Genomic DNA, 25,852 nt, shown 5'->3' with positions numbered 1-25,852 from the left:
AAAATTCAAGACTTGCCGGGGGTTTTGCAACATTTTGTGATCCCGAGGGTAGAATACCCCTATCCTTCATATCCACGTATAAAAGAGTATTTTTCTCTCATACCTCAACGTTTCATTGTAATTTTACTATGATTTCCCGCCATTTTGAAATCAATTCGAAAGAAAACGGGACTGCAGGTCAATTTCCCATACATGGAAATTGTGTGATATTTTCAAAACAATTTCCTTTGTTTTTCAAATAGTGTGTGCTGTCCTGGAGAAGGCTACAATGATATTTATCGGTATCTGACTGAATAATGATTTATGACATTGATTTGGGAATCAAGTTTGATTTGGAGTGATAAATAACAACTCAGGTTTTCTTTCCTTAGAAATCTTTTAATTAAGACATTCAACAGACACAGTTATATTATTACACATACCGATATGATTATATTGACTGATGTTTATGTGATTAAATCACAGTAACGATACACAGATTTAAAACCAACTGTTTGATGAAATACAAATAATACAACAACAAAACGAAGACAATAAAAATAAATACAATATGGAAAATAACAAGGAATAAGATACATGATAAGTTGTGGATTTGTTTGTTGTCCGTGTTAAACACCAGGATGTTTCACCATCATTCTGGACCTCATCATAGGTACGTTATACCGGCCAGAGTAGAATTCCCACCACCACATCGACTCCCAATCATCCCCAGTATCCTGTACGTACGGCCCGTTCAGGTTACTATGACTACAGAATCTGTACCACCAGGCGCCGTGACGGTCTACAGCACAATTACCTCCTCCCCACACGTCATTGTCATTGTCGTAGGTAGTGAACTGGTCACCGTCGTCGTACCCCATACCATCATCTGTCAAAACACAGACAGGTTATACAGGATTGATTACACCGATCATCGAGGTTATATTGTACTGTCATACTAGTTCGGGGACCAACTGAAGCTGACTAAAATCTTAATTATACTTAACTACTAGATTCATACACTCATATGTGAATCAATGTGTTTTAACTCAAGTCGGTATTCAATTTATATATAAAAAAAGACTGATGGACCAGGCTAAGTTGTAGTAAACACACACAAATCTAATCGATAGCCGACATAATGTGTTTCTAATTTCTCACCTCATTCGGTGATGATTCTATAACTGTTTGTCTATCTAATGTAACTCCTATGTTAGTAGACCCAAATTACAAAATATATCGTATGTAAGATATTTATATTTATATGTAATAGTATGTTTAGGGTTTCAACGCTTTCCTGGTATACAAACGTACAATGTGGGAACTTTTATAATTGTCTTATTAATAAAATGATTTGGTTATGATGCTTTCTAAATGCTTGTTAATGAGATAAAACTCTTAACAAACAAACAAAAAACTTACAGGTGGCATTCCCGGAGAATCCCGATACCGACAGTCGGTACTTGGATGACTCGTCCCCCACACGGAAGTCCTGGTACTCGGCGTACTGTGTATCGTTCTTCCAGGACATCAGATTGATACGAAGGATGGAACCGTTCTGGGTTAGGAGGTGTATTATGTTCAGACCTAACAAAATATTTATTAAATCGTCAGACATTGATTTAATATATGTCTTTGTATCACATGTTACAAATTCCGATAAACAATCAAACTGTAAATATTATAAAAAAAAAAAAAAAAAAAAAAAATGAAATGTACATGTAATGCATGATGCGGTATTCTCGATAGTATTAATTTTATTATTTTGTGTCTAAGCACATACATTTGTTATTGATATCTAAATTTGGTTTTTGTACAGAAACATAAGACATCAGTCGTGGATAATAATAGACTTTTCTTTCATACCTACGGGTGTAATACTGGCTGATCTAGGGCAATACACTCATGTCGCCTGAGGCTGTATTACATGGCTACTACCCATGCAATAAAGCCTCATGACGTCACGGCGTCAACAAAATTTTCATTTTTTTCGGTAAAATTTTAACATTTTTTCACAAACTTGACTGGTTTTACTATAAAAGATGCAAACAACGAAATTTGTGTTGAAAATATCACGTTATTTTTCATGTATGGAAAATTGACTTTCAGTAGTGAATTTCTTCGAAGTTATTTTAAAATGGCGGGATAATATAGTTGTAAAATTGCAATAAAACGTCGAGGTATGAAAGAAAAATACTCTTTCATAAGTGGATATGAAGGATAGGGATATTCTACACTCGGGATCACAAAATGTTGCAAAACCCTCGGCAAGCCTCGGGGTTTACTACATTTTTTGACCCTCGGGTAGAATATCCCTATCCTTCATATCCACATATGAAAGAGTCTTATAGTATAATACCTCATATATACACTGTACTTACCGGCCCAGAATTCCCCGTCTAAGTCACCAAATCCTGTCTGATATTCCGTCCAGTTCCGGTAAAAGTCTACAGTACCGTCCTGTCTGTTCTGTATCACCTGTTAGTTAAATAAACAAAATAAGTCAGCGATATTTATAATATGGAAACGATAGTACAGCAGTTTATTGTTTAGTAAAGTAAAAACATGACGTCACACGGAATTTTTAGTCAATGACAAGTGTTCAGGGTTATATATTTCAGGGGTTCCGATCACTTACGATCTCTACACTTTTGTTTGTTTGTTTGATTAATTAACGTCCTATTAACAGCTATGGTCATGTACGGACGGCCTCCCATGCATGCGGTGTGTTGCGTGTATGTTGTGTGAGATGCGTGTTTTGGGAGACTGCGGTATATTAATGTTGTGTCTTCTTGTATAGTGGAACTGTTGCCCTTTTTATAGTGCTATATCACTGAAGCATGCCGCCGAAGACACCAAGCAACAAACCCCATCCGGTCACATTATACTGACAACGGGCGAACCAGTCGTCCCACTCCCTGTATGCTGAGCGCTAAGCTGGAGCAGAAACTACCACTTTTATAGACTTTGGTGCGTCTCGGCCAGGGGACAGAACCCAGAGCCTTCCTCACAGGGGCGAACGCTCATCTCAAGGCCAAAAGTGAGGCGGTGTCAAGGGAGGCATTAGGAAACAAAGTCAGTTAGGAAGAATAGAAAAGATAAGATCCTAAATTAAGTCGCCTCTTACGATCATGCAATAGGGGCAGCAGGTACAATTCTAACGCCCTACCTGCAGGGCTAGATCTCTACACCCCTGGACTAGCTCATAGTAATCTTAACCAATTACAAGCCAGAAAACAATGCCTTTGAAGACTACAGGGAAAGCAACGCCTAACATCAAAGCCACACAGTCAACCAGTGTATGGAAAGCCATAGCTGTCTTATGCTGTAAATCTTTAATATATTATGTGGTTTTGTCTTTATATTGAGTGATCATGTCTTTATATTGTTTGGTTTTGTCGTTATATTGTGTGGTTCTGTCTATATATGATGTGGTTTTGCCTTTATATTATGTGCTTTTGTCTATATATTGTGTGGTTTTGTCTTTATAATGAGTGATTATGTCTTTATATTGTTTGGTTTTGTCGTTATATTGTGTGGTTCTGTCTACATATCATGTGCTTTTGTCTATATATTATGTGCTTTTGTCTTTATGTTATGTGCTTTTGTCTATATATTATGTGCTTTTGTCTTTATGTTATGTGCTTTTGTCTATATATTATATGCTTTTGTCTTTATGTTATGTGCTTTTGTCTATATATTATGTGCTTTTGTCTTTATGTTATGTGTTTTTGTCTATATATTATATGCTTTTGTCTTTTTATGTTATGTGCATACACCAATATATGATGTGTTTTTTTTCTTTATATGATGTGCTTTTGTCTTTATATAATGTGCAAATAACAATATATGATGTGGTTTTGTCTTTATATGATGTGCTTTTGTCTTTATATAATGTGCAAATAACAATATATGATGTGGTTTTGTCTTTATATGATGTGGTTTTGTCTTTATATGATGTGGTCTTGTCTTTATATGATGTGGTCTTGTCTTTATGTTATGTGCTTTGGTCATTATACTATGTGCATACGCCACTATATTATGTGGTCCTTTCTTTATATCGAAACAACAATACATGTATATCAAACGGTTTGATGTTTCAGTTGGAACTAAATGTCCGGGGCCGCTATTTGACCGACACGCATTCAAACGTCATCTTGAGAGACCGTTTTAATTCGCGCGAAAAAAATGGAGAAGCTACTATGAGAAATCGATCTTGCAGCTCTACATCCTAACTTCTAAACGAACAAATTCGATGTAAATCTATGTCGGAGTTCATCTGACAATGCGCTAACAACCCTCTGGTTACAGACAATCGGAGACAGGGTGCGTTTCAGAGAGGCCCTGAGACGGCGGAGTGGAAACGGTATAACCCATGGCCATCCTGGGAATGAAATCTATAGGCCTAAGTTATCCCTTCTTCGGACTTTTTAACGTTTCAACAGCTAAGCTAAATTTTGATATGATCAAAACAATCAACATTTTTTTACCAGCAGTAGGTAACAGAGTGATTTAGAAAAAAGACTGTTGAATGTTAAATAACAAAGTTATTAGATCTATACAAAATATACGTATCCGATTTTAATATTGATTATCGATCGGTTATTCTGATTAATCGATTATCAATTTCCAACCGATACCAATTACTAGTAAAATTAGAAATATTACCGAATGTCAGAAATAGATGTAGCACAGCAAATACTTGTGTGTGCCTGTATTGTCTGTTCAAACGCTATCGTTTTTTTTTTTTTTTTTTTTGCTTTTGCAGTAAATAGTGACACTTCGGGTCGATTTATGAATGTTGAGTGATTTATACTTAATAGCTATCGGTCAACTCGAGTTTTTTTGTACCATTTGTGTGCAAATAATACCATTCACTGTTTGGGAAAATAGTGTCGTACATATATTTCCCATTTTATTTTTATTTCTGCTCCCATACTTACAAATATTTCAATTTGAATCAGCAAAAACATTCAGCTTCCACTGAAAAAAAAAATATATCTCAAGAAGACGTTTAGATGTGTGTTGGTCAAACAACGACCCCAGATATTTAGTTCCAACTGAATTTTTAAAACGTTTGATATATTGGTGTTTCGATATAAAGAAATGACCACATAATATATTGGTGTATGCACATAATATAATGACCAAAGCACATAACATAAAGACAAGACCACATCATATAAAGACAAGACCACATCATATAAAGACAAAACCACATCATATAAAGACAAAACCACATCATATATAGACAAAACCACATCATATAAAGACAAAACCACATCATATAAAGACAAAACCACATCATATAAAGACAAAACCACATCATATAAAGACAAAACCACATCATATAAAGACAAAACCACATCATATAAAGACAAAACCACATCATATAAAGACAAGACCACATCATATAAAGACAAGACCACATCATATAAAGACAAAACCACATCATATAAAGACAAAACCACATCATATAAAGACAAAAGCACGTCATATAAAGACAAAACCACATCATATATTGGTGTATGCACAAAATATAAAGACAAAAGCACATAATATAAAGACAGAAGCACATCATATAAAGACAAAACCACATCATATAAAGACAAAACCACATCATATAAAGACAAAACCACATCATATAAAGACAAAACCACATCATATAAAGACAAAACCACATCATATAAAGACAAAAGCACATCATATAAAGACAAAACCACATCATATAAAGACAAAACCACATCATATAAAGACAAAAGCACATCATATAAAGACAAGACCACATCATATAAAGACAAGACCACATCATATAAAGACAAAACCACATCATATAAAGACAAAAGCACATCATATAAAGACAAAAGCACATCATATAAAGACAAGACCACATCATATAAAGACAAAACCACATCATATAAAGACAAAACCACATCATATAAAGACAAAACCACATCATATAAAGACAAAAGCACGTCATATAAAGACAAAACCACATCATATATTGGTGTATGCACAAAATATAAAGACAAAAGCACATAATATAAAGACAGAAGCACATCATATAAAGACAAAAGCACATCATATAAAGACAAAACCACATCATATAAAGACAAAACCACATCATATAAAGACAAAAGCACATCATATAAAGACAAAAGCACATCATATAAAGACAAAACCACATCATATAAAGACAAAACCACATCATATAAAGACAAAAGCACATCATATAAAGACAAAACCACATCATATAAAGACAAGACCACATCATATAAAGACAAAACCACATCATATAAAGACAAAACCACATCATATAAAGACAAAACCACATCATATAAAGACAAAAGCACGTCATATAAAGACAAAACCACATCATATATTGGTGTATGCACAAAATATAAAGACAGAAGCACAAAATATAAAGACAAAAGCACATATTATAAAGACAAAAGCACATCATATAAAGACAAAAGCACATCATATAAAGACAAAACCACATCATATAAAGACAAAAGCACGTCATATAAAGACAAAACCACATCATATATTGGTGTATGCACAAAATATAAAGACAGAAGCACAAAATATAAAGACAAAAGCACATAATATAAAGACAAAAGCACATCATATAAAGACAAAACCACATCATATAAAGACAAAAGCACATCATATAAAGACAAAAGCACATCATATAAAGACAAAAGCACATCATATAAAGACAAAAGCACATCATATAAAGACAAAACCACATCATATAAAGACAAGACCACATCATATAAAGACAAGACCACATCATATAAAGACAAAACCACATCATATAAAGACAAAACCACATCATATAAAGACAAAACCACATCATATAAAGACAAAACCACATCATATAAAGACAAAACCACGTCATATAAAGACAAAACCACATCATATATTGGTGTATGCACAAAATATAAAGACAGAAGCACAAAATATAAAGACAAAAGCACATAATATAAAGACAAAAGCACATCATATAAAGACAAAAGCACAAAATATAAAGACAAAACCACATAATATATTTAAGATTTACCGCATAAGACAGCTATGGATTTCCATAATAGTGTACCCTTATACGGCTCCTTTGATGTACATCAAATGACTAAATTACCTGTTCTATTCTGTTGCCTCCAGTTTTACCATGAGATAGTCCAGGGGTGTAGAGATCGTTAGTGATCGGAACCCCTGGAGTATCGAGGATGAGCGGGATTGGACTGGGTCGATCAGTAGCCGAGGGTTCTAATCCCAGTCTGGCCGCTACATTTATAGACGGTGGTGGTATAAGGGTTAAGTAAGACTGGGTCGATCATCGGTGACCTGGTAGCTCAGTCGGTAGAGCTCACAGGTCCCGGGTTCAAATCCCGTTCTGGCCACTACAATTTGTCCACTCATGTTACACTAGTGATATATGCAAAAATATTCGTTATTGTTTTAATTAGATTTCGTCCATAAGGCTTTTTCTTCAAATTTTTTATAAATACTAGAGAGAGAGAGAGAGAGAGAGAGAGAGAGAAATAAACTATCATAATTATTCTTACTGTCCATGGCCCTCCATCTGTGTCCATGTCACAGTAAACATCGTCACTCCGGCCAGGGGTCAAGGTCACTGTGTAAATACCGGAGGGACTGCCAGGTGTGACATCACTACAGCTGGTAAGACCTAAACAGAAAATATAGATGAGATAATAAGTGTGTGTACCAACAGTTATTAGTACAGATTCCGCTCTTAAAGTTTAAAAGTAAATTTTTGCGAAAACATTTATGGCACTTAAACACTTCAGTTTACAACTAAAATACAATAAACAATTATAAATGATGAGCTAGATACAGGAGACAAACTTTTTAATATAAAGTTCTTAGAAAGTCAACAGGCTGGTTTAGTAAAGATGAAAACCACAGTTTTAAATAAAGTAAAAATATTGTTTATATTCTGAAAGTTCTGTATCATCCAATTATTTCAACTTCTGTTTGACCTGTAGCCATGGAGACTGGAGCCATTACGTAGATATTGTATTGGTCCGATCACATGGAGACTGGAACTTTTTTTCAAACTTCAAATACAATTCAGTTAAAACATAAAAAAAAATCAACGAAACATTTTTTGTCGTGTCTTCATACATATAATGTATCCTCTGAATATGGCATAATATGAACCTTCACACCACCTGTTTCACTATACTAAGTTACTAACAAAGTTTGAAACTAGATTTTATTAGAAATCTACTTACCGGAATAACCATTCAACAATACAGACTGTACGTGCATATATTGTTGAATGGTTCTTCCGGTAATAAACAAGTAATAAACAGTTCAAGGAACCCCTTTCCTTAGACAACATATGACAGAAACTTCAATAATGCTCACAGTACCCTAGTCGACGACTACGGCAAAAGTTAGTGACTCGTCAGACATATTTTTAACAATTTCTAAATTGGCGAAAATGTCAAATTCAGTGATCCAATGTCAAATAAAAAGATATGGGTTCAAGTTTTGATATATCAGCATCAAACTATATAATGTATAATATAAAGTCATTCAAAATTGTAAAATCACAAAATATCTTTCCCGCCCAAAAGGACATGGTACGGAATGACGTCTGGCCGGCGCGCCCTGACTGACGAGTAATATACTCGCCCGCCACACAGGCGATTCAGCTCCGAAAGTTACATTATGATAATAACTCACAATCCCGATTTGAATTCTCCACCATGTAGTGTAGTGAGAGGGCTTAGGGGGCCTCGCTCTTCTCTTACATCTTGGAATTAGTAGTGACACAAGAAGACGTCTGTTCAGTTCCAAACCAAGAGAATACCATGAAGGGGAATAACTCTTTATACACAAAAACTAAATTATCTCCCTTTGACTGTCATTGCATAATCTTGTAACAATAATTAATACAATCTGTACATATTTGGAATCGTTCGGAGAAAACTATTAACTAATGTACCGTTAATGATACACTTTTTTGTAATGATTTAATACATTTTGTTCTTAAATTTTGGTAATTACAATGTATCTACCATGAACACATGAGGTGATAGTGGAACAGAGTCTGCGTAGACAAAACAGTGACACGAAAAAAACCCTGATGATATTAGTACGGGAAAATAAATACATTATAAAACTAGTGACATTAGTACAGGAAAATACAGACATTATAAAACTAGTGTCATTGGTACAGGAAAATACAGACATTATAAAACGAGTGACATTAGTACGGGGAAATAGAGATATTATAAAACTAGTGTCATTGGTACGGAAAAATAGAGATATTATAAAACTAGTCACATTATGTACAGGGAAATAAAGACATTATAAAACTAGTGAAATTAGTACGGGGAAATAAAGATATTATAAAACTAGTGACATTAGTACGGGGACATAGAGATATTATAAAACTAGTGACATTAGTACAGGGAAATAAAGACTGACATTATAAAATTAATGACAATAGTACGGGGAAATAGAGATATTATAAAACCAGTGACATTAGTACATGATGTACAGTGAAATAGAGACATTTTAAAACTAGATACATTAGTACGGGGAAATAGAGATATTTTAAAACTAGATACACTAGTACGGGGAAATAGAGACATTTTAAAACTAGTGACATTAGTACGGGGAAATAGAGATATCATAAAACTAGTGACATTAGTACAGGGAAATAGAGACATTTTAAAACTAGATACATTAGTACGGGGAAATAGAGACATTATAAAATTAATGACAATAGTACGGGGAAATAGAGAGATTATAAAACAAGTGACATTAGTATATGATGTACAGTGAAATAGAGATATTTTAAAACTAGATACATTAGTACGGGGAAATAGAGATATTATAAAACTAGTGACATTAGTACGGGGAAATAGAGATATTATAAAACTAGTCACATTATGTACAGGGAAATAAAGACATTATAAAACTAGTGAAATTAGTACGGGGAAATAGAGATATTATAAAACTAGTGACATTAGTACAGGGAAATAAAGACATTATAAAACTAGATACATTAGTACGGGGAAATAGAGAGATTATAAAACCAGTGACATTAGTACGGGGAAATAGAGATATTATAAAACTAGTGACATTAGTACAGGGAAATAAAGACATTATAAAACTAGATACATTAGTACGGGGAAATAGAGAGATTATAAAACCAGTGACATTAGTACGGGGAAATAGAGATATTATAAAACTAGTGACATAAGTACAGGGAAATAAAGACATTATAAAACTAATGACAATAGTACGGGGAAATAGAGATATTATAAAACCAGTGACATTAGTACGGGGAAATAGAGATATTATAAAACCAGTGACATTAGTACAGGGAAATAGAGATATTATAAAACTAGTGACATTAGTACAGGGAAATAAAGACATTATAAAACTAATGACAATAGTACGGGGAAATAGAGAAATTATAAAACCAGTGACATTAGTACATGATGTACAGTGAAATAGAGACATTTTAAAACTAGATACATTAGTACGAGGAAATAGAGACATTTTAAAACTAGATACATTAGTACGGGGAAATAGAGACATTTTAAAACTAGATACATTAGTACGGGGAAATAGAGATATTATAAAACTAGTGACATTAGTACGGGGAAATAGAGACATTTATAGAGACATTTTAAAACTAGATACATTAGTACGGGGAAATGGAGATATTATAAAACTAGTGACATTAGTACATGATGTACAGTGAAATAGAGACATTTTAAAACTAGATACATTAGTACGGGGAAATAGAGATATTATAAAACTAGATACATTAGTACGGGGAAATAGAGATATTACAAAACTAGATACATTAGTACGGGGAAATAGAGATATTATAAAACCAGTGACATTAGTACGGGGAAATAGAGATATTATCAAACTAGATACATTAGTTCGGGAAAATAGAGATATTATAAAACTAGATACACTAGTACGGGGAAGTAGAGACATTTTAAAACTAGATACATTAGTACGGGGAAATAGAGATATTATAAAACTAATGACAATAGTACGGGGAAATAGGGATATTATAAAACAAGTCGCATTATGTACATGATGTACAGTGAAATAGAGACATTTTAAAATTAGATACATTAGTACGGGGAAATAGCGACATTTTAAAACTAGATACACTAGTACGGGGAAATAGAGACATTTTAAAACTAGATACATTAGTACGAGGAAATAGAGATATTATAAAACCAGTGACATTAGTACGGGGAAATAGAGACATTTTTAAACTAGATACAAAAAATGTACATTAGTACGAAGAAAAAACCATGTCAACACAAGAGGCAGTAGCATGGGAAAATAAACGGATACCTTTCAGTCCATTGTCATAGCGTCGTTTTATATTTTCTAGTTCCGCCTTTACAGCTTCAAGGGAAACATTCATGGCGTTATTGCGTTGTTTTGTTGTTTCCAATTTTGCCTTTACAGCTTCCAGGGAAACATTCATGGCGTTATTGCGTTGTTTTGTTGTTTCCAATTCTGCCTTTACAGCTTCCAGGGAAACATTCATGGCGTTATTTTGTTCTTTTGTTGCTTCTAGTTCGGCTTTTACCGCTGTAAGTTCAGCGTTGACCTCGTCCATTTGAAGTTTACTGGATTCGGTCTCGGCCTCAAGGTGACGTCGAATAAGAGGCAATGCCTTCTCCAAAATTTCATTTTCTTGAACTGCTTTACAGAACTCACGTTCCGGACCCATCGTTTGCTGGTAAGTGGTATTTACCAACACTAATACCATTACGACAATGTAGATATGCATTATAACGATACTAGTTTTCTGTAAATTGGTTATCCTGTAATGTGCCCTACTGTTGTTATGATATGTATCCACCGTGTGGTATCCTTACTGTTGTTGAGTTATTACTTGATGTATCTAATATGTCCGTGTTCATTGCTTATATACTATCCACTTATGTATAAATTTATACACATCAGCCAATCAACGATGAGATAATATATTGTGTATGTTACACAAACCGTGATTAGTCAATCCCTAAAGAATGGTTATCAATAGAGTGAATGACTCAATCACTGATGTATGGTTATCGATATAGTGCTGGTTCAATCCCTGATGTATGGTTATCGATAGAGTGCTAACTCAATCCCTGATGTATGGTTATCGATACAGTGCTGGTTCAATCCCTGATGTATGGTTATCGATAGAGTGCTAACTCAATCCCTGATGTATGATTATCGATAGAGTCCTGTCTCAATCTTTGATGTATGATTATCGAGAGAGCGCGTGCTTAATCCTAAGTGTATGGTTATCGATATAGTGCTGGTTCAATCCCTGATGTATGGTTATCGATAGAGTCCTGTCTCAATCTCTGATGTATGATTATCGAGAGAGCGCGTGCTTAATCCTAAGTGTATGGTTATCGATAGAGTGCTGGTTCAATCCCTGATGTATGGTTATCGATAGGATGTGGGTTCAATCACAGATGTATGGTTATCGATAGAGTGCTGGCTCAATCACTGATATATGACTATCGAGAGAGCGCGTGCTTAATCCTAAGTGTATGGTTATCGATAGAGTGCTGGTTCATTCCCTGATATATGGTTATCGATAGAGTGCTGGCTCAATCCCTGATGTATGGTTATCGATAGAGTGCTGGCTCAATCCCTGATGTATGGTTATCGATAGAGTGCTGGCTCAATCCCTGATATATGGTTATCGATAGAGTGCTGGCTCAATCACTGATATATGGTTATCGATAGAGTCTGTCCCAATCACTGATATATGACTATCGAGAGAGCGCGTGCTTAATCCTAAGTATATGGTTATCGATAGAGTGCTGGCTCAATCCCTGATGTAAAATTATCGATAGAGTGCTTGCTCAATCCCTGATGTAAAATTATCGATATAGTGCTGGCTCAATCCCTGATTATATGGTTATCGATGGAGTGCTGGTTCAATCCCTAATGTATGGTTATCGATATAGTGCTAACTCAATCCCTGATGTATGGTTATCGATAGGTGCGGGTTCAATCACAGATGCATGGTTATCGATAGAGTGTTGGCTCAATCCCTGATGTAAAATTATCGATAGAGTGCTTGCTCAATCCCTGGTGTAAATTATCGATAGAGTGCTGTCTCAATCCCTGAGTTGTGGCTATCGATAGAGTGCGGGTTCAATCCCTGATGTATGGTTATCGATAGAGTGCTGGCTCAATCCCTGATGTATGGTTATCGATAGAGTGCTGGCTCAATCCCTGATGTATGGTTATCGATAGAGTGCTGGCTCAATCCCTGATGTATGGTTATCGATAGAGTGCTGGCTCAATCCCTGATGTATGGTTATCGATAGAGTGCTGGTTCAATCCCTGATGTATGGTTATCGATAGAGTGTTGGCTCAATCCCTGATGTATGGTTATCGATAGAGTGCTAACTCAATCCCTGATGTATGGTTATCGATGGAGTGCTGGTTCAATCCCTAATGTATGGTTATCGATAGAGTGCTAACTCAATCCCTGATGTATGGTTATCGATAGAGTGCGGGTTCAATCACAGATGTGTGGTTATCGATAGAGTGCTGGCTCAATCACAGATGTAAAATTATCGATAGAGTGCTGGCTCAATCCCTGATGTATGATTATCGATAGAGTGCTAACTCAATCCCTGATGTATGGTTATCGATAGAGTGCTGGCTCAATCCCTGATGTATGGTTATCGATAGAGTGCTGTCTCAATCCCTGATGTATGGTTATCGATAGAGTGCTGGTTCAATCCCTAATGTATAGTTATCGATAGAGTGCTGGTTCAATCCCTGATGTATGGTTATATCGATAGAGTGCTGGTTCAATCCCTAATGTATAGTTATCGATAGAGTCCTGTCTCAATCCCTGATATATGATTATCGAGGGGCGCGTGCTTAATCCGCGATAGAGTGCTGGCTCAATCCCTGATGTATGGTTATCGATAGAGTGCTTGCTCAATCCCTGATGTAAAATTATCGATAGAGTGCTTGCTCAATCCCTGATGTAAAATTATCGATAGAGTGCTGGCTCAATCCCTGATGTATGGTTATCGATAGAGTGCTGGCTCAATCCCTGATGTAAAATTATCGATAGAGTGCTGGCTCAATCCCTGATGTATGGCTATCGATAGAGTGCTGGCTCAATCCCTGATTGTATGGTTATCGATAGAGTGCTGGCTCAATCCCTGATGTATGGTTATCGATAGAGTGCTGGCTCAATCCCTGATGTAGAGTGCTGGCTCAATCCCTGATGTATTGTTATCGATAGAGTGCTGTTCAATCCCTGAATGTATGCTGTGCTAATCCATGATGTCCATTATAAACGGAGGAAATAAGAGATATTATAAAAACTATTGTATTTGTAGTCAACAGGGATAAATTAGAAGTAATTATAAAACTAGATACATTATGTTTCGGGGTATGATAGGAGAGCATTATTATTCCAGTGAAGTTAAGTACGGTGGAAATAGAGGATATTTATATAAACTAGTGTCATAAAGTTCCGGGAAATAAAGAACATTATAAAACTGATGGACAATAGTACGGGGAAAATAGGTGGAGATATTTTTAAAAACCATGGGACAGTAGTTCGGCGGAAATACGACCGCGATTGCTATAATAAAGAACCCCAGTTGACTTTTCAGTACAGGGATAATTGAGTATATTTATATAACTAAGATGTAGTGTCGATTAGTACCAGGGAACTAAAGACATTATAAAAAAATCCATTGACATAAAAATAGGTACGGGGGGAAATAGAGATATTATAAAACCAGTGACATAAGTGTACAGGGAAATAAAGACATTATAAAACTAGAATGACACTTAGTACGAGGGAATTCTTGAGATATTATAAAACCAGTTTCACATTAGTACGGGGAAATAGAGATTTTGTATAAAACCAGTGACATTAGTAGGGGAAATAGAGATAATTATAAAACTAGTGACATTTAGTACAGGGAAATAAAGACATTATAATACTAGTGACTGATTAGTACGGGGAAATAGGGAGTAAATTATTAAAACCTGTGACATTAGTACATGATGTACAGTGAAATAGAGACATTAAAACTAGATACATTAGTACGAGGAAATAGAGACATTTTAAAACTAGATACCGGCTAGTACGGGGAAATAGAGATCATTTTAAAACTAGATACATTAGTACGGGGAAATAGAGATATTATAAAACTAGTGACATTAGTACGGGGAAATAGAGACATTTTAAAACTAGATACATTAGTACGGGGAAATAGAGATATTTAAAACTAGTGACATTAGTACATGAAATGTACAGTTTAAAACTAGAACATTAGACGACATTTTAAAACTAGATACATTAGTACGGGGAAATAGAGATATTATAAAACTAGTACATTAGTACGGGGAAATATAGAGATTATTACAAAACTAGATACATTAGTACGGGGAAATAGAGATATTATAAAACTAATTAGTACGGGGAAATAGAGATATTACAGATGTACAAATAGAGATATTAGTTACGGGGAAATAGAGATATTATCAAACTAGATACATTAGTTCGGGAAAATAGAGATATTATAAAACTAGATACACTAGTACGGGGAAGTAGAGACATTTTAAAACTAGATACATTAGTACGGGGAAATAGAGATATTATAAAACTAATGACAATAGTACGGGGAAAATTGGGGATATTATAATAACAGTCGCCTATCTGGTACTGAGATGTACATTGAAATAGAGGACAAAATATTTTTTTTCAAAATTAGATACAATTAGTTTAAGGGGAGAAATTAGCGTCATTATTATAAATAGTATACACTCAGTAAGGACGGAAAGTAGAGAATTTTGTTTATTCCTAAGATTACTATATTGTACGAGTGGAAATAGAGTTTTTTTATATAATACTCACATTTTGAAATAACTTTGTGATTCGGCGTGACAAGATTAGGACGGCCGAGGGGCACATTAAGAGCATCAATTTTTTAACCTATTGCTACGATAAATTTTTGTTCTTTCAGTTCGTAAGAGAATAATGTACTTAGAAAAGAGAAAAAAAAACCTTGGTGGTCAGCGACAAGAGGCAGTAGCATGGGAAAATAAACGGATACCTTTCAGTCCATTGTCATAGCGTCGTTTTATATTTTCTAGTTCCGCCTTTACAGCTTCAAGGGAAACATTCATGGCGTTATTGCGTTGTTTTGTTGTTTCCAATTTTGCCCTTTACAGCTTCCAGGGAAACATTCATGGCGTTATTGCGTTGTTTTGTTGTTTCCAATTCTGCCTTTACAGCTTCCAGGGAAACATTCATGGCGTTATTTTGTTCTTTTGTTGCTTCTAGTTCGGCTTTTACCGCTGTAAGTTCAGCGTTGACCTCGTCCATTTGAAGTTTACTGGATTCGGTCTCGGCCTCAAGGTGACGTCGAATAAGAGGCAATGCCTTCTCCAAAATTTCATTTTCTTGAACTGCTTTACAGAACTCACGTTCCGGACCCATGGTTTGCTGGTAAGTGGTATTTACCAACACTAATACCATTACGACAATGTAGATATGCATTATAACGATACTAGTTTTCTGTAAATTGGTTATCCTGTAATGTGTCCTACTGTTGTTATGATATGTATCCACCGTGTGGTATCCTTACTGTTGTTGAGTTATTACTTGATGTATCTAATATGTCCGTGTTCATTGCTTATATACTATCCACTTATGTATAAATTTATACACATCAGCCAATCAACGATGAGATAATATATTGTGTATGTTACACAAACCGTGATTAGTCAATCCCTAAAGAATGGTTATCAATAGAGTGAATGACTCAATCACTGATGTATGGTTATCGATATAGTGCTGGTTCAATCCCTGATGTATGGTTATCGATAGAGTGCTAACTCAATCCCTGATGTATGGTTATCGATACAGTGCTGGTTCAATCCCTGATGTATGGTTATCGATAGAGTGCTAACTCAATCCCTGATGTATGATTATCGATAGAGTCCTGTCTCAATCTTTGATGTATGATTATCGAGAGAGCGCGTGCTTAATCCTAAGTGTATGGTTATCGATATAGTGCTGGTTCAATCCCTGATGTATGGTTATCGATAGAGTCCTGTCTCAATCTCTGATGTATGATTATCGAGAGAGCGCGTGCTTAATCCTAAGTGTATGGTTATCGATAGAGTGCTGGTTCAATCCCTGATGTATGGTTATCGATAGGATGTGGGTTCAATCACAGATGTATGGTTATCGATAGAGTGCTGGCTCAATCACTGATATATGACTATCGAGAGAGCGCGTGCTTAATCCTAAGTGTATGGTTATCGATAGAGTGCTGGTTCATTCCCTGATATATGGTTATCGATAGAGTGCTGGCTCAATCCCTGATGTATGGTTATCGATAGAGTGCTGGCTCAATCCCTGATGTATGGTTATCGATAGAGTGCTGGCTCAATCCCTGATATATGGTTATCGATAGAGTGCTGGCTCAATCACTGATATATGGTTATCGATAGAGTCCTGTCCCAATCACTGATATATGACTATCGAGAGAGCGCGTGCTTAATCCTAAGTATATGGTTATCGATAGAGTGCTGGCTCAATCCCTGATGTAAAATTATCGATAGAGTGCTTGCTCAATCCCTGATGTAAAATTATCGATATAGTGCTGGCTCAATCCTGATGTATATGGTTATCGATGAGAGTGCTGGCTCAATCCCTGATGTATGATTATCGATATGATATATGTACGATGAGTGCTGGTTCAATCCCTTAATGTATGGTTTCGATATAGTGCTAACTCAATCCCTGATGTATGGTTATCGATAGTGTGCGGGTTCAATCACAGATGCATGGTTATCGATAGAGTGTTGGCTCTCAATCCCTGATGTAAAATTATCGATAGAGTGCTGCTTGCTCAATCCCTGGTGTAAAATTATCGATAGAGTGCTGTCTCAATCCCTGAGTTGTGGCTATCGATAGAGTGCGGGTTCAATCCCTGATGTATGGTTATCGATAGAGTGCTGGCTCAATCCCTGATGTATGGTTATCAATAGAGTGTTGACTCAATCCCTGATGTATGGTTATCGATAGAGTGCTGGCTCAATCCCTGATGTATGGTTATCGATAGAGTGCTGGCTCAATCCCTGATGTATGGTTATCGATATAGTGTTGGCTCAATCACTGATGTATGGTTATCGATATAGTGTTGGCTCAATCCCTGATGTATGATTATCGATAGAGTGCTAACTCAATCCCTGATGTATGGTTATCGATGGAGTGCTGGTTGCAATCCCTAATGTAATGGTTATCGATAGAGTGCTAACTCAATCCCTGATGTATGGTTATCGATAGAGTGCGGGTTCAATCACAGATGTGTGGTTATCGATAGAGTGCTGGCTCAATCACTAGATGTAAAATTATCGATAGAGTGCTGGCTCAATCCCTGATGTATGATTATCGATAGAGTGCTAACTCAATCCCTGATGTATGGTTATCGATAGAGTGCTTGGCTCAACCCCTGATGTAAAATTATCGATAGAGTGCTGTCTCAATCCCTGATGTATGGTTATCGATAGAGTGCTGGTTCAATCCCTAATGTATAGTTATCGATAGAGTGCTGGTTCAATCCCTGATGTATGGTTATCGATAGAGTGCTGGTTCAATCCCTAATGTATAGTTATCGATAGAGTCCTGTCTCAATCCCTGATATATGATTATCGAGGGAGCGCGTGCTTAATCCTAAGTGTATGGTTATCGATAGAGTGCTGGCTCAATCCCTGATGTAAAATTATCGATAGAGTGCTTGCTCAATCCCTGATGTAAAATTATCGATAGAGTGCTCTCTCAATCCCTGAGTTGTGGCTATCGATAGAGTGCTGGCTCAATCCCTGATGTATGGTTATCGATAGAGTGCTGGTTCAATCCCTAATGTATAGTTATCGATAGAGTCCTGCCTCAATCCCTGATATATGATTATCGAGGGAGAGCGCGTGCTTAATCCTAAGTGTATGGTTATCGATAGAGTGCTGGCTCAATCCCTGATGTAAAATTATCGATAGAGTGCTTGCTCAATCCCTGATGTAAAATTATCGATAGAGTGCTGTCTCAATCCCTGAGTTGTGGCTATCGATAGAGTGCTGGCTCAATCCCTGATGTATAGTTATCGATAGAGTGCTGGCTCAATCCATGATGTATGGTTATCGATAGAGTGCTGGCTCAATCCCTGATGTATTGTTATCGATAGAGTGCTGGTTCAATCCCTAATGTATGATTATCGAAGGAGTGCTGGCTCAATCCCTGATGTATGGTTATCGATACAGTGCTGGTTCAATCCCTGATGTATGGTTATCGATAGAGTGTTGGCTCAATCCCTGATGTATGGTTATCGATAGAGTGCTGGCTCAATCCCTGATGTATGGTTATCGATAGAGTGCTGGCTCAATCCCTGATGTGTGGTTATCGATAGAGTGCTGGCTCAATCCCTGATGTATGATTATCAATAGAGTGCTGACTCAATCCTTGATGTATGGTTATCGATAGAGTGCTGGCTCAATCCCTGATGTATGATTATCGATAGAGTGCTGGCTCAATCCCTGATGTATGATTATCGATAGAGTGCTAACTCAATCCCTGATTATATGGTTATCGATGGAGTGCTGGTTCAATCCCTAATGTATGGTTATCGATATACAATAATGTAGTGCTAAGTTTTCATGCAGTCCAAACACTTCGTGAATATTTTGGTCACCGATGAATTGTTGTAATCAAATCGAAATTTCAGTAAGTTTCTAGTTGAATTCTTTGATTTTAACACTTTCTAATAGCATAGTTATATCCTTTGGACGGCCGTAACGTATCTATGCGTAATTATTCATTTGCACCATTTCATGCACCCTTCTGGAGCCCCACTGAGACCGTTAAAAACTAAATACTAGTTTTTTGAAAAGGAGATGTTCATCCCTATATAGCATGTCAATATCGATTCGGTCATTGTATTAGTGACGTCACAAATCACCTTTGAACATGCCCAAATAAGTCAAAAATTGAGGTCTGAAATCCGGATTTTAGTGTGTGCCCGGAAACCTGTCGTTGTGAGCTTAAAGCTGACAATGCAAGTTAAAATTATTAAAATGATTTTTTTTTTTTTTTTTAAATAAGTATACTTGTTGTTCAATAATCGTTTATGAGACATTCCCCGGTTGAGGACAGCCATTTTTGTTTTACATTCCGACGACTCACCGACCCCTATATAAAGCGCGTGAATCGACACACGTGCGCTCATTCGTGTACCCATACACCTAGCAGTCCACAGTATAAATCACCTACAAATAGGTAAACAAATCCCTCACCTGTAAAACTATATGGGACTTTTTTAGCAAGAAAACATGTCAACTCCTCTAAGTTGTCATTTAGATGTTTCTCAAAATAAAATTCCAACGCAAGTGAATAGAAATCCAAACAATAATCCGTCCACATATCTCCACGTATATCATCGTACTCGATGCACTCAACTGACCATGTACACGTGACTACGTACCTGACCCGAACGAGCGACAACTATCAAGGACACACACGTGTCGATGTACGTGTAAAACTTGGTGTATATTGAAGTGTTTTATTAGTTCGTATTGGACATATGTTGGGATATAGCTGACAACACATTCATCTATTACATCAATGAAATATTGACAGGTGAGTGCAGTGTTTATTTTTAATTTGACATTGTTATTTGCAATATCGGGGCATGTGTATCTGAGACAAGACATGTTTAGAATGACACACGTGTGTCAAGTGTCACGTGCTTTATATAGGGGGTTGGCCAGTGAAGGTTACTAAGCAGAGCAAAAGAAAAATGGCTGCCACTTCCTTAGATACCACACTGTCATAACTAGGGGATGTCTCAGAAACAATTTTTGAAAAAATATTTCGCTAATAATTTTTTTTTTTAATTTCAAATCCATGTTTTTAACTTGCATTGTCAGCTTTAATTATCAAGATACAGACATGCAGATGGTCTTAAACGATAGAAGAGATATTAAAGTAAGAGAAAATAGAGAGAAAGGGAAAAGGAAGTGGTTAAATAGCACCGATTTCCAAAAAAAAAAAAAAAAAAAACAAGTCCCACGCGCAGGTTTCTGCCCCCCATAACCCGTGCGTGGTGATCTTTAGGGGACTTCCGGTGACTGTTTTTGCTTGTTTATAGTGTGTACTGTTTGTTATCATCGTGAAAATGGCATCAAACCGAAATCTAGATGCAAACTGCTTCCATAGATGGCATTTGTTATAACCTACTATCAAAATTGAGTCAAGTTCGAATCCTGCCAGCCGTCGAAAGGATATACTAAAAACAAACCAGGCGAATGTCATACATTTCTGTCTTGAAGTTAGTTTAAACAATATTTATTCAAATATATACATACATATACACCAATACATACAGACAGCTAGGATGGGAAAGCAAGCTTAGAGCTTATATTAATTCCTCTCCTGAAATAAAAGCACGGCGTTTTGACATGGACATATACACAATAACAGAACAACCAGTGAGACAATACATTCATACTTAAGTAGAGATATTTCTCTCTCTCTCTATATATATTTTTTTCGTAGTACATTAAGTGTTTAATATAGAAATATACTGTCAATAGACAATTAATTTTATAGTTACTTTTCAATTAAGTGATAAATCTATATGATTTACGTATACGTCTACTGCAGACATTTAAAATAATAATTTTGTGATAGTAAATGTAAAGTTATAATTATGAATTAATTATGTAGTTTGACAAGTTATATTGATTTGAAACCCCAGTGAAAAAAAAGAAGAAAACTATACAAGGTATGAATTACTAAAATCTTTTACTGTAAAAGATGAACTTCTGTACCGAAACAAAAATTTCCTCGTTCATTTTATTTTCAAATAAAGGATCACCCCATAAAAGGATATTTAAATCGTCAACGATATTATATTTTGTGAATATACCAGAAAGATATTGGTGCCTAATATCAGCATATTTGATGCAATTGAACAAAAAATGAAAGGAATCTTCTATTATAAAACCACATGCACAACGAGGCGAATCTATAAGATTTTTACTGTAAAGATGTTGGTTTAATATACTGCATTCTAGACGCAACCGAGCATGAAGTATTTGGTCTGATCTATTACCTGTGTTAAAATAGCTAATCGGTGTTCTTGTGATTTCAGTTTCAAAGTAGTTTTTGAGAGCCTTAATAGAGGAATTTTCTCTTTTATCTAATGGAAGTTCATTCCATGCACGAGTCGATGAAGGTAAAAAAGATTCATAATACAAAGTTGTCCTTGTGCGAATTGTTTGATGCATGAATTGCGGTTGGTCTAGGGGGTAATATGGAGGAAAGATATGTTGGAGATGTGTTATGAACCATTTTGTGATATTGTAAAAGTTTATGTTTTCTACGACGTTCGAATAGCTTTTCCCATTGTGTGTCTTTATAAAGTAACTCTATTTTCGAAAGTTTGGTTCCCCCTGTTATAATTCGGGCCGCTTCTGTTTGAACATTTTCTAACCTATCAATTAAGTATCCGCATATTCTATGATGGGTCTAATGAATGACATGTAAATGTGTTGTAAAGTGTCTCTATCAAAAAGACACTTGAAGTTGGTACATAAAAGCAAATTGTTTTGGTAAATGAGGTTGCGGTTGGATAAAGTAAAATCTTGGGGTTACGGTTTTTGGTCACACAAAACCTATAATGTTTTGGATGATGATCAACTTATCTGTGAACTTGGGATGTTTTAGAGGTGTTTTCGATCATTTTTGCTATTGGAAAACATTAAATTAAAACATGGTGTAGTTTCAGACATGTGTTGATATTGATCTGCACTCACTATATAAATGTGAAGCAGCAGAACGTCATGAACTTGACAATTGGTGAAAAGTGGGCAAATTTGGCAATATTTACGAAGTGTTTGCAAAACAGCGACGGTAAACAACAAGGTCACCGCTTCCCAAATATGAATATAGCATTACTCCACCAAGTGCACGCTTCATATTTGCAGAAAATTATCATGGGAGAAAATAATACCTTTTGTCTTCCGACTTACCTCCGATTTCCGCCTTTTAACTGCAATCTCTGCGTTACCTCAACCGCAACCTCAAAAGTACGGTTGGACACGGTTTATATTATATGAGATATCTTATATACATAAATAAGATATCCTATTTAATTTCTATATTAGAGAAACTTTATAAGATATCTTATATAATATATGATATATCTTATATTGATATCTTATATATTATATGAGATTTTTTTTATAATTATATGAGATATCTTATATGCTATATAAGATATCTTATATGTTATATAAGATATATATATTATATAATTCGATTAAATACGGGATAGACCTTGCTCCTCTAATAAATGTTAAATTGGGTTGCCATATCTACGGCCTAATAGACTTTTAGTGCTGCCTGGTTACAACGAAGGATTAAGTTATGATCAAGCAAATATTGAGTACAGACCAATTAATGCCGTTATCAATTAGTGTTTAAAACAACAGCAAGCTATGCATGTTAGCAATCGCTATAGGTGATCTCTTCTATTATACATGTAAATAACTATAAGTGTTTTCAGTAATATGTACGATTTGTGATAATTCTAAAATGATTAAATGTTATTTATTGATCAAGTCCAGTTCACATATGGTTTTAAAGATATGCTCTTAAAAATATGCTTCTCTATGCACTACATGCATGTAATCATGTGAAGAGGGCATATATAAGCTTTACCAGCTGTTGCCCAATCCAAAATTGAATCTATTCGATTTAATAAAATATTTTGAAATGAAACGGCCCAATTGTCCGAAGGCCCGTTAGTCCAAAGACCCATTAGTCCGAAGGCCCGTTCGTCAGAAAATAAGTAAATATTAGTAGTTATATATATGTAGTTGTTATAATTTACGTAAATTCGATAATTTGGTATGTTTTCGATGGGTTTTGATCATTACATTTTTTTCGGCACTGCTTTAAATTGATTTAACTGCTAATTGTTATAGACGGAAAGTTGTGATTTCTTCAAAAAGCATTGCATGATCAGAATTGCATCAAAGTTATAAAAAAAATCTTGAAAAGAAAGAAAATATCTTACGTTTTATAAGATAAATGTATCTCACAAACACACATTCTGTGAATTATCTTACAGAGGAGGTGTTGCATAGAGGGTGAAAATCCGCTCACGATAATTTTTTGATTTTTGAATTTTAAATTAGTTAATTGCATTGATACACATATGTCTATAATACTTTAACCCAGATTGGAACATTATTATGACTACAGTACCCCCTACATTAACACTGGTAAATCGAAAGCCCATTTGGCCTTTGGCCTGGCATAAGTCATAGTGAAATCATGTTTTTGTTGTGACTGAAAATACCACATAAGATTACCTTTATAACGACATACATCTATCACAATGGAGGGCTGAAGTTGGTTGCGAGTTCCTAGTTCTGTTAATAAACGGAACTAGGAACCAGACCCGAGTTCCTAGTTCTGTTTAATAAACGGAACTAGGAACCAGACCCGAGTTCCTAGTTCTGTTTAATAAACGGAACTAGGAACCAGACCCGAGTTCCGTTTAACTCAAACGGAACTAGGAACCAGACCCGAGTTCCGTTTAACTTAAACGGAACTAGGAACCAGACCCGAGTTCCGTTTAACTCAAACGGAACTAGGAACCAGACCCGAGTTCCGTTTAACTTAAATAGAACTAGGAACCAGACCCGAGTTCCGTTTAACTTAAACGGAACTAGGAACCAGACCCGAGTTCCGTTTAACTTAAATGGAACTAGGAACCAGACCCGAGTTCCTAGTTCTGTTTAATAAACGGAACTAGGAACCAGACCCGAGTTCCTAGTTCTGTTTAATAAACGGAACTAGGAACCAGACCCGAGTTCCGTTTAACTCAAACGGAACTAGGAACCAGACCCGAGTTCTGTTTAACTTAAACGGAACTAGGAACCAGATCCGAGTTCCGTTTAACTTAAATGGAACTAGGAACCAGATCCGAGTTCCGTTTAAGCTTATACGGAACTCGTGTCTGGTTCCTAGTTCCGTTTAAGTTAAACGTAAACGGAACTCGGGTCTGGTTCCTAGTTCCGTTTAAGCAAAACGGAACTAGGGTATAGGTGTCAGATCTGTTTTAGAAAATCTGTGTTATAGAGATAAATTATATAAGTTGTATCGTTCCTGAAAGTTCAGAGCTAGATTCCTGTATAATATATGTAATTTAATATCTTATAAGAAGTAGAAATCCTAATAAACGGAACTCGGCTTGTTGACCAGTATTTGTATTAAACGGAACTCGGGTCTGGTTCCTAGTTCCGGTTCCTAGTTAAACGGAACTCGGGTCTGGTTCCTAGTTCCGTGTAAGCTCAAACGGAACTCGGGTCTGGTTCCTAGTTCTGTTTATTAAACGGAACTAGAGACTAGGAACTCGCAATCAACTTCAGCCCTCCAATCACACTTGGCTGTATCCTATATCATTTTATCACAAATCGAAGGTAAATATCAAATCTGACAGCAAATGGGACTTTTTTTTCACTTGAGTAACACAATAAGTAAAACACTACTCGTAGAGTACCCTAACATTTTGATGTTTAAAATTATATTCAGGTTATCATCGGTTCACCATAAACAGCTCAAGTTGATGAATCACTGGAAATGCCAAGTTTGTTTAGGTTAATTTTGTCTACCCCCTGATTTTGTCATAATACCAAAGTACATATAGGTCAAAGGGTTTAACTTGGCAAACCTAAACGACATTAACTGAGAGTAGTATACTGGCATAAAGGGCTTCAGACAGGT

At 35.8% G+C, this 25,852-nt stretch overlaps 1 protein-coding gene across 1 annotated transcript; it reads right to left on the bottom strand.

The window, feature by feature from the left end:
- Nucleotides 1-357: 357 nt before the first annotated feature.
- On the bottom strand, nt 358-11,918 carry LOC138306509 (fibrinogen-like protein A). Its single transcript, XM_069246968.1, has 5 exons — nt 11,350-11,918; nt 7,551-7,672; nt 2,361-2,457; nt 1,402-1,566; nt 358-868 (listed from the first exon to the last, which is right to left on the bottom strand). Exons 1-5 carry the CDS (start codon nt 11,792-11,794, stop codon nt 609-611), a joined length of 1,089 nt encoding a protein of 362 aa, XP_069103069.1. The 5' UTR covers nt 11,795-11,918; the 3' UTR covers nt 358-608.
- Between the last annotated feature and the right edge of the window lie 13,934 nt (nt 11,919-25,852).

Source organism: Argopecten irradians, chromosome 13, assembly GCF_041381155.1.
Source record: "Argopecten irradians isolate NY chromosome 13, Ai_NY, whole genome shotgun sequence".
Lineage (NCBI taxonomy): Eukaryota > Metazoa > Mollusca > Bivalvia > Pectinida > Pectinidae > Argopecten > Argopecten irradians.
This window is presented reverse-complemented; position numbering and strand designations above follow the sequence as displayed.

Coding starts and splice junctions, on each gene's coding strand:
- LOC138306509 (XM_069246968.1), bottom strand. CDS start 11,794: ATGCATATCTACATTGTCGTAATGGTATTAGTGTTGGTAAATACCACT. Junction 1,567..2,360: donor AGACGGGGAATTCTGGGCCG/GTAAGTACAGTG, acceptor ATATTTTGTTAG/GTCTGAACATAATACACCTC. Junction 869..1,401: donor ATTCTCCGGGAATGCCACCT/GTAAGTTTTTTG, acceptor GTGTTTTGACAG/ATGATGGTATGGGGTACGAC.